The following is a 15,984-nucleotide window of genomic DNA, read 5'->3' as shown; positions in this document are numbered from 1 at the left end:
CCTTTGCTTTGAACAGGAAAATATGGGGCTTTGGCCAGCATACAGAAGGGTATGTCCTACCATGTGTACTATAAACAGAGACAGCACATCCTGTATATCTAAACTATGTGGACTCTGTCAATGAAGAAGAGAGTGAAGAGAGAACCTGGAACATCCATGAGAGTGAAGGTTGCCTCTACAGGGGTAGACTGCAGAGCAGAGCACAAACTGCACAACTTTGTCACATCTTTGATGAGTCTGCAAGTATCCTGTAATTCAATTTTCATATGCAATATCAAAAGTGTGTTGTGAGCTGTTACTTTCTGCATGGTTTCCGTAACTAGAAGAGCACATAGCTACTCTGTAGGCTGAACGTGTCTATTTGCCATTTCTTCCCCTCTGGTGAAAGCCTGAGAAACAGATAAGGCTTGCAGAGCATTATAGGAGTTACCAAATCTAGGATATGGAGAGGTGATCAAAACAGAGTACTGCTTACTCCAGCACCTCAGAAGATTGCAGCAGGGTTACATGATGAAAGCATTTTGCAAGCAGCCAAACAATTTTAGCCTTTGGAGATTCAAAATAATAATAATAATGTCTGCCTTGATTAACAGGTTACAAGATGACAGAGCACATGTGTCCTCTCGCTATGAAGCACTGCCCTTACAGGCCTCCTGACTCATTCTATGTGATCTACAATTTCCAAATGGTCTGCATGTGGACTTGCAGGAGAATGTGCGTAATGCAACCTTCCAACATCAAAGACAGATTTAATTCTTACTGAGGCCTTAGACCCCAAAGGATGAATTTCCATGACCAGCCTAGAATTTGCAAAAATAAGATTATCATTACCACCAAAGTTTCTTACTTTCCGCCTTTTGTATCAATGTCCAGTCGAGAGTCATCCTCAATTGGTTCATAATTCTTGGACCAAACAAACTTAGAGTTTGGAGACATCTGATCACATTCAAAGTTCAAGGAAATGACTCCATTATCATCTACATCAACCACCATTTCTTTAGTTCCTGAAAGATCAGAACAAAGCAATTTCACTTTTTTTTAGAGAAATCAGCAAACAAATGTACATATACATATGTAAATACATATAATTCATACAGTGGATTAAGCAGATCTTTGTCCTCTTCTCAGCCTGCAAAGATTGGGACCCTCAATCTTTGATTCATGAGTAGAATTCTTATTCTAATCCATAAAAATATGGAGCAAATTAAAGAACACCATAAATCAATTGATTTATTTGGGTAGATCTAAGTACACATGAGAGTTATGGTATTTGCTTTGGAAAAACCTGAAGAGGAAAAAAAGTGTGCCTCTAAATCCACTAAATGTTTAAAATATTGAATAGCAATATTTTCCATGGTAAGGGATAATCAGAGCTTTCTTTCTGTAGCACAAATTTCTCATTCTCCAGTCATAAAAGAGCTCTGAAGAGGATACCATGTGCAAAAGCAGTTGTTTGGAGAGGTGAAAAAGGCAGAAGAGGAAACTATCGAGTTGCCCCAGCAGCACTCCCTTGTGCAACTGAGGCACATTTTCAGTGACTCTGGGAAGCTGGTTTAATTTCTGCGCTTGGCATCTGGCCCTGTCCACAGTCTGTGACATGCATCCTGGCTCCCAAAGGGAGTATTTGCAATTAGCCACTAAGTTGTCCACCGTGTTTTGCCGGTATCTATGGCCTTTGAGCAGGATAAGGTGATCCAGTTTGTCCTTAAAATGCCCTGAGAGTGAATCTCAGATCAAAAACCTGAATGTACCTCTAGCCTGCCCCTTGCATGCTGATGCAGCTGCAAGAACTTCATTGGTGATTCAGGTGGCTCTGCAGTCCTGTCATCCATGGCATTAACTTTCATTTCAACAACTTGTCTGAGAATGTCACTGAGAGCCTGTGCATTAAGAGGTGTTGGAGACCATCCAGCTTCCTTTTCTGAATGGCTTTGAGTTGGATCTTACATCTGAATAGGGCACTCATATTATTTAGTTTAAGACAATTCTGGGCTGCCCAGAATGCTAATGACACTCTTTCTTCACAAAGTATCATATCTTAAAGACAAAAGCCTTATTTGTGATATTAAAACTACATGCTTTATTTTCAATGTAATTCTTAATGAGCCTCAAAAGTACAAGATTTGTTTCCTCATCCTAATACTACACACATCCTCTGCAGCACTGTGAGTAGCTCCTGTAATGAGAAACTGTATATGTGCAGCCTTCTTATTCTTTATAACTTGCCATAACTGTTTAATGAAAGAACAGATTGATATTCATGTTTTTGTACTATTATTCACCGGCCCTCCCAGTAATGAAGCACAATGTATGATAAATGAAGCCTGAGGTCTATAGATATCTTACTAGGTAGCAGCATATTTGCAAAATTGTTATGATTTAATTTATTATATGGCAATTCATCACTTGACATTTTATTAGTGTTTAGTTTCCTGTAGATCATTAGTATATGAATCTACAGTTTATGCAGTTTATGCAACGTACAAAGAATTATAGCCATTTAAGGGGCAGCATCTTTTATATCTGTTTTAAAGTTTTAAATCTCTTTTATATTTGTTTTAAAATTTTAAATTTGTTTATATCTGTTTTAAAGAAATCATATTATGATAAGAACATACACTGTTTATCTCTAAAAGTGATGTTGGCTTTTACCTCTAATATTTATATGGGAGAGCAGGAGAAAAAAGTAATCTTTTTAAACTACTGGGCAGAGGGCTCTACCTATTCTACATATTGAAACCAAAGAGGCATAACAATACCAGTCCAATTTCTCTTCTCCAGACAGCCTGCTAGTGTCAGCATATGGTCCAGTGCCTCTCTTAAAGGCACTATAAGAAATAAAATAGTGAGATGTCATATCAGATACTGATTATCCCCATTTATTGGAGTGCTTTGTTACATTGAAGGGAAAGAGATAACATTAAGATAAAGCAAACAGCTTGACAACATTGTTACCTGGCACATTGATTAGCTGAAGTGATTTTGATGGATAACTGTGTGTGTGATTAATGTTAAAAAACAGACAGGCTGAGACAACCACCAGGTTACATTTTTCAGATCTTATACAGCTATAGTCATAGCAGAACCTAAGGCAGTGTCAGGAAAGATGGGTAATTGTAACTTTTTACTATCTCTAATGTGTTTCTGATTCTGTAGCTAGAGGCCAGGCAAGTCTCACAGGTGTGTCTTGGAGAAAGCTGTTCTGGCTGAAACAGCCCTTTAAGTACAAGTTCTTGTAACTGAGTATTAACAGAAAAGTGCAGGAGCACTCATACAAAAAGGTTCATTTACAAAAGCACACAGCAAGCCCCTCAGGTGAGGGTTAAGTTGGGATCCTATGATCTTATCCACAGGACAGATCATACGCCTATGCAAAGCCCTTCTGAAGTGACTGATGCAAGCTCAGAATCTAATTGTGCTTCGTACCAAAGCACATAAGGACTAAGGGCAGACCTGATTAGTCATGGGGAAGATTTGCAGTCTGCTCCCTGGATTTCTCCTCTTTCCTGTGAAACTCCCACAGACTAAAGTGATTTTGTGTAAAGACAAAGTTAAAGCTAAAGACTCGCCTGAATTGGAGCTTTTTTTTTTGGGGGGGGGGGGTGTATTTCATTTAATTTTTTAAGATAGCTGTAGAAATTACATACGGCTTTCAAAGAAGAGAAGATGGATACAAAATATTCCATCATTATATTTACGCATTTCAGTAGGTATACGAAAGTACCTATTAAAGCAAATATTTTCTCTCAGGATATTATTTACCTATATTCTTTGGTTAGAGAGCTCAATTTTCCACTGATTTTATGCACTTGACAAAAGTAACATTCCTGCAACATTGCAGCAGGAATTGTCTAAAGAGACTTAACAATATTTTGGCTTCATCCAAGATCTTAATAATGGCAACATTCATTGGGGAACACTCCTCCAAAGGATTTGTGGTAATTTGAAAAAATAGTATGATTGTTCCTGAGATTTGTGTGGTTTGAGTGAGAAAGGTGAAATCCTGCCCAAGTGAATGTTTTCAGAAATATTTTTTTAATAAGCCTTTTGTCCTTTCTTAACACTTTTAAGAAGCTTATTTTGGTGGGTACTGTATTTGCAGATCTGAGCTCAAAATATGGGTCAATCAGATTTGAACAAGTTCAGATCATTTTCAATGTCCCTGAAATTTCACTGGGTCAAATCCTTGCAGTCTTTCTGTCAGTCAGATTGTACTCCTCCGAACCAGAGTCTACTAAACAAAAGAGCCATAGTCCTGAAATGCACCTCCACTGCTAAAGGTGAGGCCAGCAAACCAACTTGCAGGTGGTAGAAATGGCACTAGTGACTCAGCAAGTTGTAGGTCTGGAATTAGGGCTACTGTATTTTTCCTTAAAAAAGGAAGAAGCCATGGCTGTGACAGATGAAACCTAGGGAGGGAGGGGAGATGATCTGAGGGATTAGCAATGGTGTGTGCCCTGTTATTCTGGTTATAGCTGCCTATATAGTGGGAGTTACCCCATGGTTCCCCCCCATGGTAACCACCACAGAGTTCATAAACTCTTGATTTTGCTGTTATTCCTCACAAATTTCTCATGGCCTCAGTTTCCTAAGCCACCAGTCCTTGAGGCACCCATGTCCCCCCCATCCTGCCTGACTCTCTGATCCTTTTCAGGCACCCAAAATATTCTTACCTTTTCATCTGAAAGTTATCCACAGTTAATATCTTCCTCTCCTGACCCAAGTCCTTCTTACCCATCTCCCTAGTCTCTCTTGTTCTGATACCACAATCTTATCCCCTGCCAAATTACCATCTATTTCTTCTAGTCTTTTCTCCTCTTTGCAGCCTTACTAACAGGCACCCCAGCTTCCTCACTCCAAGTTTTCTAATTTTTTTACATACTCAGCTTGACACCTCCTTTTTCAGGCTTTCAGAAATTATGGCCTCACTGAGACCTATTTCAAGGCATTTTAGGATTTTTGCTATCCCAGCATAAGGACTAGCTCTTTATGAGAACTGGCCCAGTCCTGCTGTGGGAATAGGAGAGGTTAAGATGGACCTAGAACCAGTAAAAGGATGTTGGAAGAATGCTCCTAGGACAGTCAGGGTGGGCATGGGAACAGATTATCCCCAGAGGCATCTGCTCCCCCTGCCACAGTTGATACTATCTCAGATAAACTCCGAGTATTTCCTTGAGCAGAAGCAGCCTGACTGCCAGGGCTCAGATGTAGGCCGAGTAGGTAGTGGGCTGCCCAGGTAGTCATCTCCTTTGCCTGTACTAGCCCTAGACGTCCCTGCACCACCGCTCAAGCTCTGCATTGCTGGCTGCCCAGGCCCTGAGCTGTCCTGCCTGCCACTGCTTGACATGGCAGGCCCCTCTTCCTTCCTTCTCTTTCAGGGCTCTTAGAAGCTTCCCGAGGCGGGATCAATTAAGACATTCTGTGGGCAACAAAAAGGAACTTGTCTGTGTAGAAGAGGGCATATGGTGGTTCTAGGCAGGGTTATAGTTCTATATCTTTTTACTTCATAATATGTTTACGCTAGATTTATTAAAGATATGTTAGAGTTAATTTTTGCATCTTGCAAGCCCCTACGTTTATAACATGGTCTATACATGAGTAGACCACAGTTTTAAAATTGCTTTATTCTAGAATTTGTGGGCTTTTTAGTTTTACATCTATAGTTCCAGCTCTTACGAATAGGCAAAAAGCTGTAAGTTTCTATCCACAGAAGAGGACAAAGAAAGGAAGGCACTCGGAGACATATGCCCATGGTTGTGTTTTCTGTTAGAAAACAGTTTCTGGTGACAAAAGGCTGATGACTCTGATCCAGCTCACATATGGTACCTATACAAAGTTCAAGGATTTTCTGAAGTTCAGGTCTAACTATATGGAGATTCTGCACCTCTGTACTGGTTCCTGTGTTCCTTGCCCACGTTATAGACACACTGGAGCCAGACTTCAATGATGTCTATGGCAAACAGTTGCACTTGAATTCCTGCTGAAGATGGTCTCCACAGTTATTTCATTAAATTGTTTAAAATATTTAATTTAAATGTCAAGGGGAAAAAAAAAGAACATATTATTTTACCTTTTCCTCAGGCATATTACATAAGTTAAAGAAGAGGGAGAGATACAGCATAAATAACTAATTTAGCACAGAAAAGACAAAACCTACATTTGTAGAGTTTTTTGGTTGTGCTGATCTTAGTGGGTCCAATATTTATGCCTGTATTCATAGATATATACACATCTTACAACTTAGTGTTTTTTTAAATTCCTGGGCAAGTATTTATGGTAAGAAAATCTGATCTGACCTTAAAATATATCTGAAAAGTAAGATATGACCCTCAACGCTTTTCCTGTGAAGTAAACAAGCCTGACTTGAGAGGGGTCAGGTTCTTTGCATGCAGTCTGTATATAAACACATTGCGCAAAGAGCCTGTTTAAATAAGATGCAAAAAAGGAAGGATTTCTTACAAACCTGGTCGTGTTTCAGCTACAACAGGATCAGTGATATCTGACGGTTTCCCAACACCAGCCTGGTTTGTTGCCCGCACACGGAACACATAGCTCACACCTTCTTTGAGGCCACCTATCTGGAGAAAGCAAATATAAGACCATGATTTGCTACAAGACACTGATATTAATATCACACTTCTTACAGTATCAGTTTGGATGCTTGACAATCATATTTTCTTTCTCTTTTGTTTTCCTCCTTTTTCATTTGACAAATATTTCTTCCTTGTGTTTTTTTCAATTCCAGAGTGACATGACTAATCTGTTTAGTTTGTTCCTTCCTTGTATGCATAGTTAACATTTAAACAGTGTCACAACTGTCAATCATTTCTTTGAAAAGGAACATTATCATTGGAACAGGATGTTTTTAATTTATGTCTGCTGACCTCTGAAACTGTATAGCCTTTTACTGCAGGTCAGTTCTGATGTTTAAAAATAAAATTATTGAGGTAAAAGTGCTAGCCACACCAGTTTATAAACAGGCCATTTTTTGTTAACTGTAATGACTTGAGGAATCATAGCAACTTTAAATACTTGCAAATATCCCATTAAAAAGGTATGAAAGGATCACACCTTGAAGTGAATATCTTTCAAATGATCTGAAAAGCATAAAAATAGCAAACCTACTTCAAATATATTTCTAGAACTGAGATACAGTTGATCCTTTGTTGAGAAATCTTTCCACAAAATGATGCATCATAATAGTGCAAAAAACATGGGTTTAACTTGCAGTGAAATGTGCATAGAGAGTACTTTATGTTAGAAAGAATCATCTGCCACATTATCACATCTTTTTTTTTTTTTTTTTTTTTTTTTTTTTTTTTTTTTTTTTTGTACTGTGATGTCTATCTTTCACTTTGGGCTAGAAAAAGCTAGGGATGTCTCCTATGTTATAAGAACAATATTTGGGTTTAGTATTGCTTGCTTTTATTTTTAAGTTTGTCTGCCAGATTCTCTTCCAAGTTATAGTCTTGTCCAACTGTACTAACATCACATGGGTGTGTTTTAGGCACAACATAGCCTACTAGGTGTTTAATTGTATGGAGATATGATCAAAATACAATGGTATAGCTAAGATTGATTTCCTCAAGGTTATATCTGTATTTGAATCTTAAACTATTGTACCTTCAAGAATCTCTTTTGAAGTGGCTTCTCATTGACACTTCTCCAATGTTCCTCTGTTGCTTCAGTTTCTTTTATATCAACATAATAACCAGCTATAGGACTACGACCAGTATAAACTGGTTCCTTCCACAATAAAACCAAAGAGTCTTTTCTAATTTCTATGCATGAGAGATCATGGGGTGGCCCTGAAAGGCAAGAATAGAGGTTAGGGTTGAAGTTACTAAATAAAGGCCATAGGAGGCCAATGCGTAAGATTTCGAAAACCCAAACCAAGCACTACATTCTATATTCAGAGCTGACATAACAGGTGCAGTTCTATTGTATCAGATCTAACCCAGATATAAATACAACGCATAATTATTAAAAAGACTAGCCCAGTAAACAATCCTATTTTTTGAGATTTGATATCTTGATCAAATATTCATGAACAAACAAAAATGACAATCTCCAAAGTCAGAGAGATAAGTTAATTATTAAGCTAATATGCTGCTTCAAGGCCTGTTCTAAAGTCCACTGAAGTCAATGGAGGTTGTTTTCTCTAATTTTGATGAGTGTTAAAAGACCAGTGATCTGGCCTTGCAGTGATATGTTTAGATAGGGGTTACAGAGACTCATTCTTTCCTTCTGTGTACCTTAGACAGGTATTTATGTCTGCAATTTAAACCAGGAAGCACAGTGGCAGACAGTAAAGAAATCAAGCAGGAAAGATAAAGAAAATATAAGCTGTTTGTAAAATATTACCAGTTAAATGGGATTGTTTAATGCATCTACATAACTGTACTAAATCACAGCAACGGAGATTAAAGCATGGGTATGAACTTCAGTGCCCATTGATTCCTGAAACTGAGGGCACTGAGAACTTAGGGTTTTGGCTACAGAGCATACTGTGGCTGCAAGTAATTGCATCCCTCTCAGGATCCTACCTGGTACAGCAATGGTCCATTCTTCACATTTGAAGGGTTTACTGGGTAGGGAGGGTGTCCCAACCCCAGCCAGGTTAGCAGCAGCAACTTGGAACTGGTATACCATATTTTCCTTCAGATTTTGAATCTGTGCAACCAACAAAATGGTTCTTATTAACTTTGGATTAAAGCTTCAAAAGGAAACCACAATGCCAATTATTCAAAATATAAGCATGCTTTTAAATGCATGAAGAATTAAATGTTTATTAAAATTATATATAAACTGATAACTATCTTGGCTTCCCCTCTAATTAGTGGTAGAGCATACATGAATTTTCTAAGCACGTTCAAGTTGTAAAACACTTTTCTTACCGATAGGAACTTTGGTAGTCAGGGAGGAAGCAGAGTATTGCTAAACAACAATTATATGAATCTGTCTCGTGATCCAGAGTAAACTGGCTTAAGGCAAGAGTTGTCCTTGCAGCAGTGTGAAAAACAGCACAGTTCTTGTACTGCTTTTGTATAGCAGCTCCACTAGGTTATAGATAGCATTGTACCTCTAAATTGGGTCAAGAACAAATCAGAGGAAGAAGCTGGCACAAACCTGGTTACAGTGCCAGTGAGCACTGCAGCTAAGTCAACCAAGCCCAGTGGCAATGCCATTAATTGCGAGGGCCTTACTTAAGAAAATTCAGACTATGACTAGAGGAAAGAATTCACAGATGATGGCTGTTTATCTAAACTAATAGATAAGTTCACAAATAATGTAGCACAGAGGTTTAAATGAGTTTAACAAATAATTCAGTAGAAAATAGAGAGGTATATGGATGATAAAAGTGTTTACCAGGAGGATTTATGTGTTACAGAATAGAAGCAAAGAGCTAGACATTGCATTAAACCTATACACTCCACTCCTATAAACTCCACTCCATCCTATAGCTATGAACAGGTACTCTTCTTCACTTTGAGACATAAACACTAACAACAAAGTAGAGCAGTATAGTATTTCACTGTGCTACATAATTTGTGTAGCACCAGAAGTTGCAGTTGCACAACATATTAACCAAAACGCTTCTGAAGTGTCATATAATAGTGTAATAATGTATATCACTTACAGCAAAGATTCTTAAAATAGAGGAATGAAAAATATTGTGATTCTTAATATACTTATGGTATTTGCATATGAGAAGACAGAGCAGAAATATCTGCTGTGGATAAAAAACTCTCTAAACAGCAATGTGTAAACTGAATTGTAATTCATCCTAATCTGTCTTTCAGATCTGTTTTGAAAATATTGTTTGCATAATTCTAGTATATCCAAAGCAATCATAAAGATTAACTTCTTACCCTATATGCCCTCTCACTAACGGGCTTAATGTTGGCCTCCATCCATTTCCCAGGAACTCCACCAATTACTTCACGATAGTTCACATAGTAGCCAGTAATTTCAGTACCACCAGTGACTTTAGGTTGTTTCCATCCCAATACCATTGAGTCACGAACACTCTCTAGTACCATTATGTCATAAGGTGGAGATGGAGCAGCTGTTTCAACATGAATAACACATAAATAGAAAGTAGCATTTTATTAGTAAAACAGGCATTTTGTTACTGTATCCAGGTAGCCCCTTCCTGCATTTCCTAATCAGGAAAATGTCTTTGTGTGGTCAAAGAAAATCTTGCTGGAATCAGAAATGCAGGATAGAAGCTTCCATAGACCAAATGGTAAAAAACAAACTACATTGGATTTAATTTTCAAGATCATTTGTCTTTTGAGAAGCAAGCTGATACATAGTGAAAAACTGTGTTGCAATTGCAGCGCTCATGTAAGTGATCAGGACTTACTTTAAAATTGTGAAAAATGAGGAACTAAAACTAACATTACAAAAAAAGTAAAAAAAATAAAGGTGATGCAATGATTTGTTTTCTTTTGCTGAAAGCAAACTCTTTTTCATACATACAATATTTGCTTTAGTTCCTTTTTTTTATAGGCCCACATTCTTTCCTTCACAGAATGCAGGTTATCTGCTCCTTTTTTTTTTTTTTTTTTTAATTTATATACTGTGCAAACGTTATCATTGCACCTTTCATATAATCTTACCTTAATGGAAGGAAGCATGATCACAGCCACTGTAGACTGATCAGAAATGGAATATGTCTGTTACTGGAACTTACTTTTAAAAAACATTGCAGTATAATCCTCCTTTTATTACATTTTTTTAATACAGAAATCATGAACCTCATCTCAAGAACTACACCCATTTTCTTCTAATGCCACTTCTATGTCCAGTGGGGAAATATTTGCACACATCCAATATGTCATGAGCCAGTTAAGAGCTGCACTTATGACCTTGAAGTCCTGTTTTTGATGGAAATTCTACATCATATATGTTTTCTTCTGTCTTTATTGTTTTATTTTAGTGTCAGCTGGCCTCAGATACCTGTAGTTTGTTTACTGTTCAGTGTTTTGTCAAGCTTTTTGAGTCTCACTTCAGAAGCCTGGGGAGGAATTTAGTTCAGTGGCCAGGTACCAGGACTTAAACGAAATTCAAGCTCCATATTTCTTAAGTGTGATGGGTGTTAAGGTGTAGACAACATATAATATATATTTTTTGTATGTGCCCTCAAATTATTAAGTTTTCCTTATTACATATTACTGTCAAGTCAGAGCTACAACACAATATTCCCTAGCATTGCAACTTAAGAGGATAAGCTGTAGCCTAGGCATAAAATAACGCAGGATCTTCCTGTATCTTAACACAACAGAAATTTGCATGCTTACCATCAGAATCAGATTTTGTGACCTTCACATGTACGTAATGCAGAGAGCAGGTAGCCAAGAACAAATTACTAACGTGATTTAGAAATCATACACTATTTTGGATACATTAATATGTAATCAAACAAACCATTAAATTAGTAAATGGATGTATATGTTTCACTGTCAACAGCCACTAGGTATGTGAAATGATCTCTGATATCATTACATGCATAATGATCTTAATGGAGAGCTGAGCATGTAATTAACGGCTCTGATAGAAAAAGCATTCTGGAGAAAAATGTTCTCTGGTGACGTGGATGAGCAGAAGTTACATATATCTGAAGTAAATGTACCAAAGCAGCGAAATCTATTTATTTCAGTAACTCTCACCTATATCTTTCTTCTCTTTCACCTTTTCCAATGTCAAAGGATCCCCGGGTCGAGACTTACTTGCCTGCTTAGCAGTAACTTTTTGTGGTGCAGATGTAGTAGCATCCTTAACCATTTCTCTCATGTAATTGTCTCCTGTGTTCCCCAGCTTGTCAGAACTACTGGGAAGTGTGTCTCTATTAAATTTAGCATTGCATTTTAGCAAAGCATCTGTGTCAAAGATAGGCTGGAAGGACTCATGCATGCCTTCCCAACTGGTAGTGCAGTCTGTTAGTCCATCAGCTTTACCACTCAGTTCAGGACACACACCATGAAGCAATCCTCCCCCTACAATTGCCAGAAAACAGCAAAGACATATTGAATTAGAAGGCATCCATGAAGCAATCCTCCCCCTACAATTGCCAGAAAACAGCAAAGACATATTGAATTAGAAGGCATTGCTTTTTCTTCATTTGCTCAACAGAATGAAGAAATGCATACAATGAACAATACAGGCAAAATATAGCAAATCACATTTTTTAAGGACAGAATGCTAAGCTTGGATTCACAAACATTTGGAATGCGTAGAATACCTCTCAACCTCTTCACAAGCAATGCTCTTTTAATACTGTCTGTTTTTTCAGAGCAGAAGAAATATGGAAAGTTAATGGTAATCTTCACTTGGTACATTTATTTTAGCATTAGATCTTCTAGGTTGTATTTATGATCCTTTTAAAACGATATCACAAAATTGCCTTCAGGCCACATCTTTCTGCTCTAAGGTTGTGAGGTATGTGAGTTTGATACAAATGAGAGTGAGGGTGTTGCAGACATACAATTTTTCTAGTCCAGTGGTCTCATTAATCTTATGGATTAGTTCAGGCACTGGCAAACAGAAATAATTAATCAACAAAGGGAGAACACACAGTTATTAAAGGTTTACAAAAAAACATTACAGTATTTATTATTAGGTTGAGGTATGAAAACAGAGCTCTTAGAAATTGCCTTTATACAGGATGATGTGTATTAGAGATGATAAATACCATATCATGGAATCAGAATGGCATTCCATTTTCCAGGATAACTGTGAAGGGAACTTGGCAGTGCTCTCTTACAGTGGTTCACAAGAAACACCTGAAGAAGACTGGATGGTGAAGGTGAACAGTCTACAGAAGTGCAGTGACTGTGAAAGTATGACTGTGAGGCATTACTTATAATCTACAGGTAAATCATTATTTGTGGACAGCATTTTAAAACGAAACAATTAGTTACAAATAATTGCTAAGATATCTGTACTGAAAAAAAAACATATTCAACACTGAACGGAGCAATGGGAAATAGCTTACCAATAGCTGCTTGCACTTCTATAGGCTCTGATTCCTTTGAAAATTCACTGAGTCCAGCTGCATTAACAGCCCTCACTCTGAAAATGTACTTCTCACCAGTGACGAGCCCATGGCAAATGAATCTAAAACAAACCATTAACAAAATATTTATAAAGTATTATGAAGAAAATAGCAATCTTAAGGAAGGAAGGAAAACATTTATCCAAAAAATTTATTCTGGTTTCTGATAACTGAGGATAAAACATAACATGAGCACTCTGATGATAGTGAGACTACAGGATGTACCTAAGCGTTTCATTCACACAAAGAAGATAATGCCTAAAAACATATCTTTTAGACATATCCTTTTTCAGTGGTACTCATTCCCAGCTACGACTATAGGAGTTCATGTGTTCCTTGATGGTCTATCTCCTGCTCAGTGCTGGAATACAAAATGCATACTTCCTAATAGAAATAACACAAAAATCTGCAGATATAAGATATATGTATATATAATATACATAATGTATAATAAAATGTGTATATGTGTTTATACATATGCACATATAACATATATATAAACACACACATATATATAAAAAATATATTTGCTTGTGGGATACCTTCATGACATAAGTAAAAGATATCTGGTTAGCACAATTTCATATAATTAACTTTCAATCATAAATGAAAAATTATAGCGTTCACAAAAATTACAGTGCATTGTAAAACAGCAAAAAAACTGTGCTGCATTATTAACTTCACTTTCTTGCTTATAGATATGACACAATAATCTAATTCAGTCAAATTCTTCTATCAGAATAGTTTTTCTCTGGGATTACATTATGATTAAACAAAAAAAAAAAAAAAAAAGAAAATCATAGATTGTTACCAGTGCCCACGCTGAGAACACAAAATTCCTAAGACTGAAAACAGTTCCTCAGAAAAAATTCATTTTGGAAATTCCAACACTTCATTTCAAAACAAAATTTAATTTTTAAAGTGTATTTTGATTTTTAGTATGCATTTTGAATGTATTTTATTTCATATTACTCTCACTTTGCCCTATTTCATAATGTCATACCCTACACAACCAGTGCTGACATCATGCAATGATGTACAGGGAAAAAATAAAATGGAAAACATAAAATATATTTCAAAAGAGCATTTTGGGGAGGAAAAAAAATATATCCTGAATAAAATTTTCAGAGCAGAATTTTCATTGGCCCTGCTACCAGACTTTTCCAAAGCGCTTGCTTTTTGCGGGATGTACACAGAAAACAAATTCAAAACATCAAAATTTACTCCATAATGCAAACAGTGAGCTACAGCTAATGCTTTGATTGATTCAACCAGAAAAGCCAATAGTTAACAGATAGGTTGTGCATGCCTTTATCATACATCATATCCCATAAATTAAAAATGTGGTAATAGGAACCTAAGCAGTGTAATTACGTAACAATATATAGCAATGAAGAACAATATTTTCTGTTTCTAGGCTGGTTAAAGATCATGTTTTCAAATCTTGAAAAAATCACAGAGCAATAAACTCCACCAACATTTTATTTAACCACAGTATACATCAGGGAAGTATATGTGAAAGTATGTAATAATGGCAAACACAGCCATCTGCAATTATATGCACAAAGGAAGACTTACATGGAATAATCTTGGGTGTGCTCAAGAGAGTGGGTTTTTTTAGGTGCTCTTGATACTTTCAGCATTTAAATTGCACTTCTAAACAACAGAGTTGGTCCAACAACATTTAGAAGAGATACATTTTTTGTAATAAGAGCTATCATGGATAGCAAATACAAATAACTATAATCAATCATAACAAGCAAGGGTCGCTTCTGGATTGACATGAGTATATTGGGTTCAAGTTCAATTCCTTTAGACTCTAAACCTGAAATCCTTACTCAAAGAAAACCCTCATTTGCCCACATCTGATTTAGTTTGCGAAGGTTTAAGTCTAGGTTAATTTTGCTGAGTAGAGAATAACGTTCATGTCAGTAAGAAAAGTGAACTCCATATGCAATATTTAAGAGTGTTCATTAATATCATTATAACTGCAAGTGAAGGAGCAATTAGCAAGTAATATTGTTAGACTAATATAGTACAAATTTCCTCCTGACATTCTGAATATACAGTTCCAGAAGTGTTTGCAACAGTCTTCCAAATGAAGAACTTTGCTTCCAAACATTATGCAGTTTAGTTTTACACATTGTAAGTTCACTCATTCCTTACTGTACTGTTTTTCATCAAACTGATAGGTTGTACGGAAGCTAAAACTAGTGAACTGTCTCTCTTTTCTTCCCTGACGATATCCACATTTTTTCCCCATTGACTAATTGGTTTTTAAGATAAGGCTGATTATAAATTCCTTTTGGACAAGAACCACATTTTGAAATATGTCTTCATAGCATCTTAGGAAATTCACCTTGTAAGAGTGATTCCGGCCTTTTGGCTATCACAGAGCAATTACCACTACTACTGCTACTACTACTAATGGCTGAAAAGCACATAAACCAGTAAATTATAAAAACTGTGATGGTAATTTCCATTCTTTTAAAGTCATTACCTTGTGCCTTTCACTGGATTATTGTTGCATGGTTCCCAACAACCAGATCCAACCACACTTGACTCAATGTAATACCCCACCAGTTCCTTGGCATCTGGAGGTTCTGTCCAAGTGACAACAACTGAGGTATCTGTATTCCTAGTTGGCATAATACGACCAGGAGCTTTAGGAATATCTGGGGAGGGAAATAGAAAAAAAAATGACTAGTCAGTCAAAATTTACAAAAAAAAAAAAAAAAAAAAAAAAAATGATGTTCTATTCTTAATTATATTACCACAATACTCTTTTAACTCCACTGACCTCATGTTTCCTGATTTATACAAAATTCAGCTCTTAAATTTATAAACTCTTTGCTAGTTTTATCTGTATCACCAAGTAATCTGGCACAACAGGATGGAATCAGTAGATTCAAGCTTTTTTTGGT

General features: G+C 36.6%; 1 protein-coding gene across 6 annotated transcripts in view; it reads right to left on the bottom strand.

Moving 5' to 3' along the window:
- Positions 1-15,984, bottom strand: part of MYOM1 (myomesin 1) — an 84,163-nt gene that overhangs the window by 27,824 nt on the left and 40,355 nt on the right. For 3 of the 6 annotated variants that reach the window (XM_062570183.1, XM_062570180.1, XM_062570182.1), the window contains exons 16-23: positions 15,561-15,735; positions 13,001-13,122; positions 11,985-12,002; positions 9,873-10,069; positions 8,547-8,673; positions 7,624-7,808; positions 6,464-6,578; positions 848-1,004 (exon numbers count right to left, since the gene is read on the bottom strand). In XM_062570183.1, the coding sequence (XP_062426167.1) occupies positions 848-1,004; positions 6,464-6,578; positions 7,624-7,808; positions 8,547-8,673; positions 9,873-10,069; positions 11,985-12,002; positions 13,001-13,122; positions 15,561-15,735 (1,096 nt within the window). Of the gene's footprint in view, positions 1-847; positions 1,005-6,463; positions 6,579-7,623; positions 7,809-8,546; positions 8,674-9,872; positions 10,070-11,675; positions 12,003-13,000; positions 13,123-15,560; positions 15,736-15,984 lie in introns of all 6 variants that reach the window. The other 3 variants (XM_062570184.1, XM_062570181.1, XM_062570179.1) reach the window with 2 other exon arrangements.

This window comes from Rhea pennata, chromosome 2 (assembly GCF_028389875.1).
Source record: "Rhea pennata isolate bPtePen1 chromosome 2, bPtePen1.pri, whole genome shotgun sequence".
Taxonomy (NCBI): Eukaryota; Metazoa; Chordata; class Aves; order Rheiformes; family Rheidae; genus Rhea; species Rhea pennata.
The sequence above is the reverse complement of the archived record's forward strand: the minus strand, read 5'-3'. Positions and strand labels throughout refer to the sequence as shown.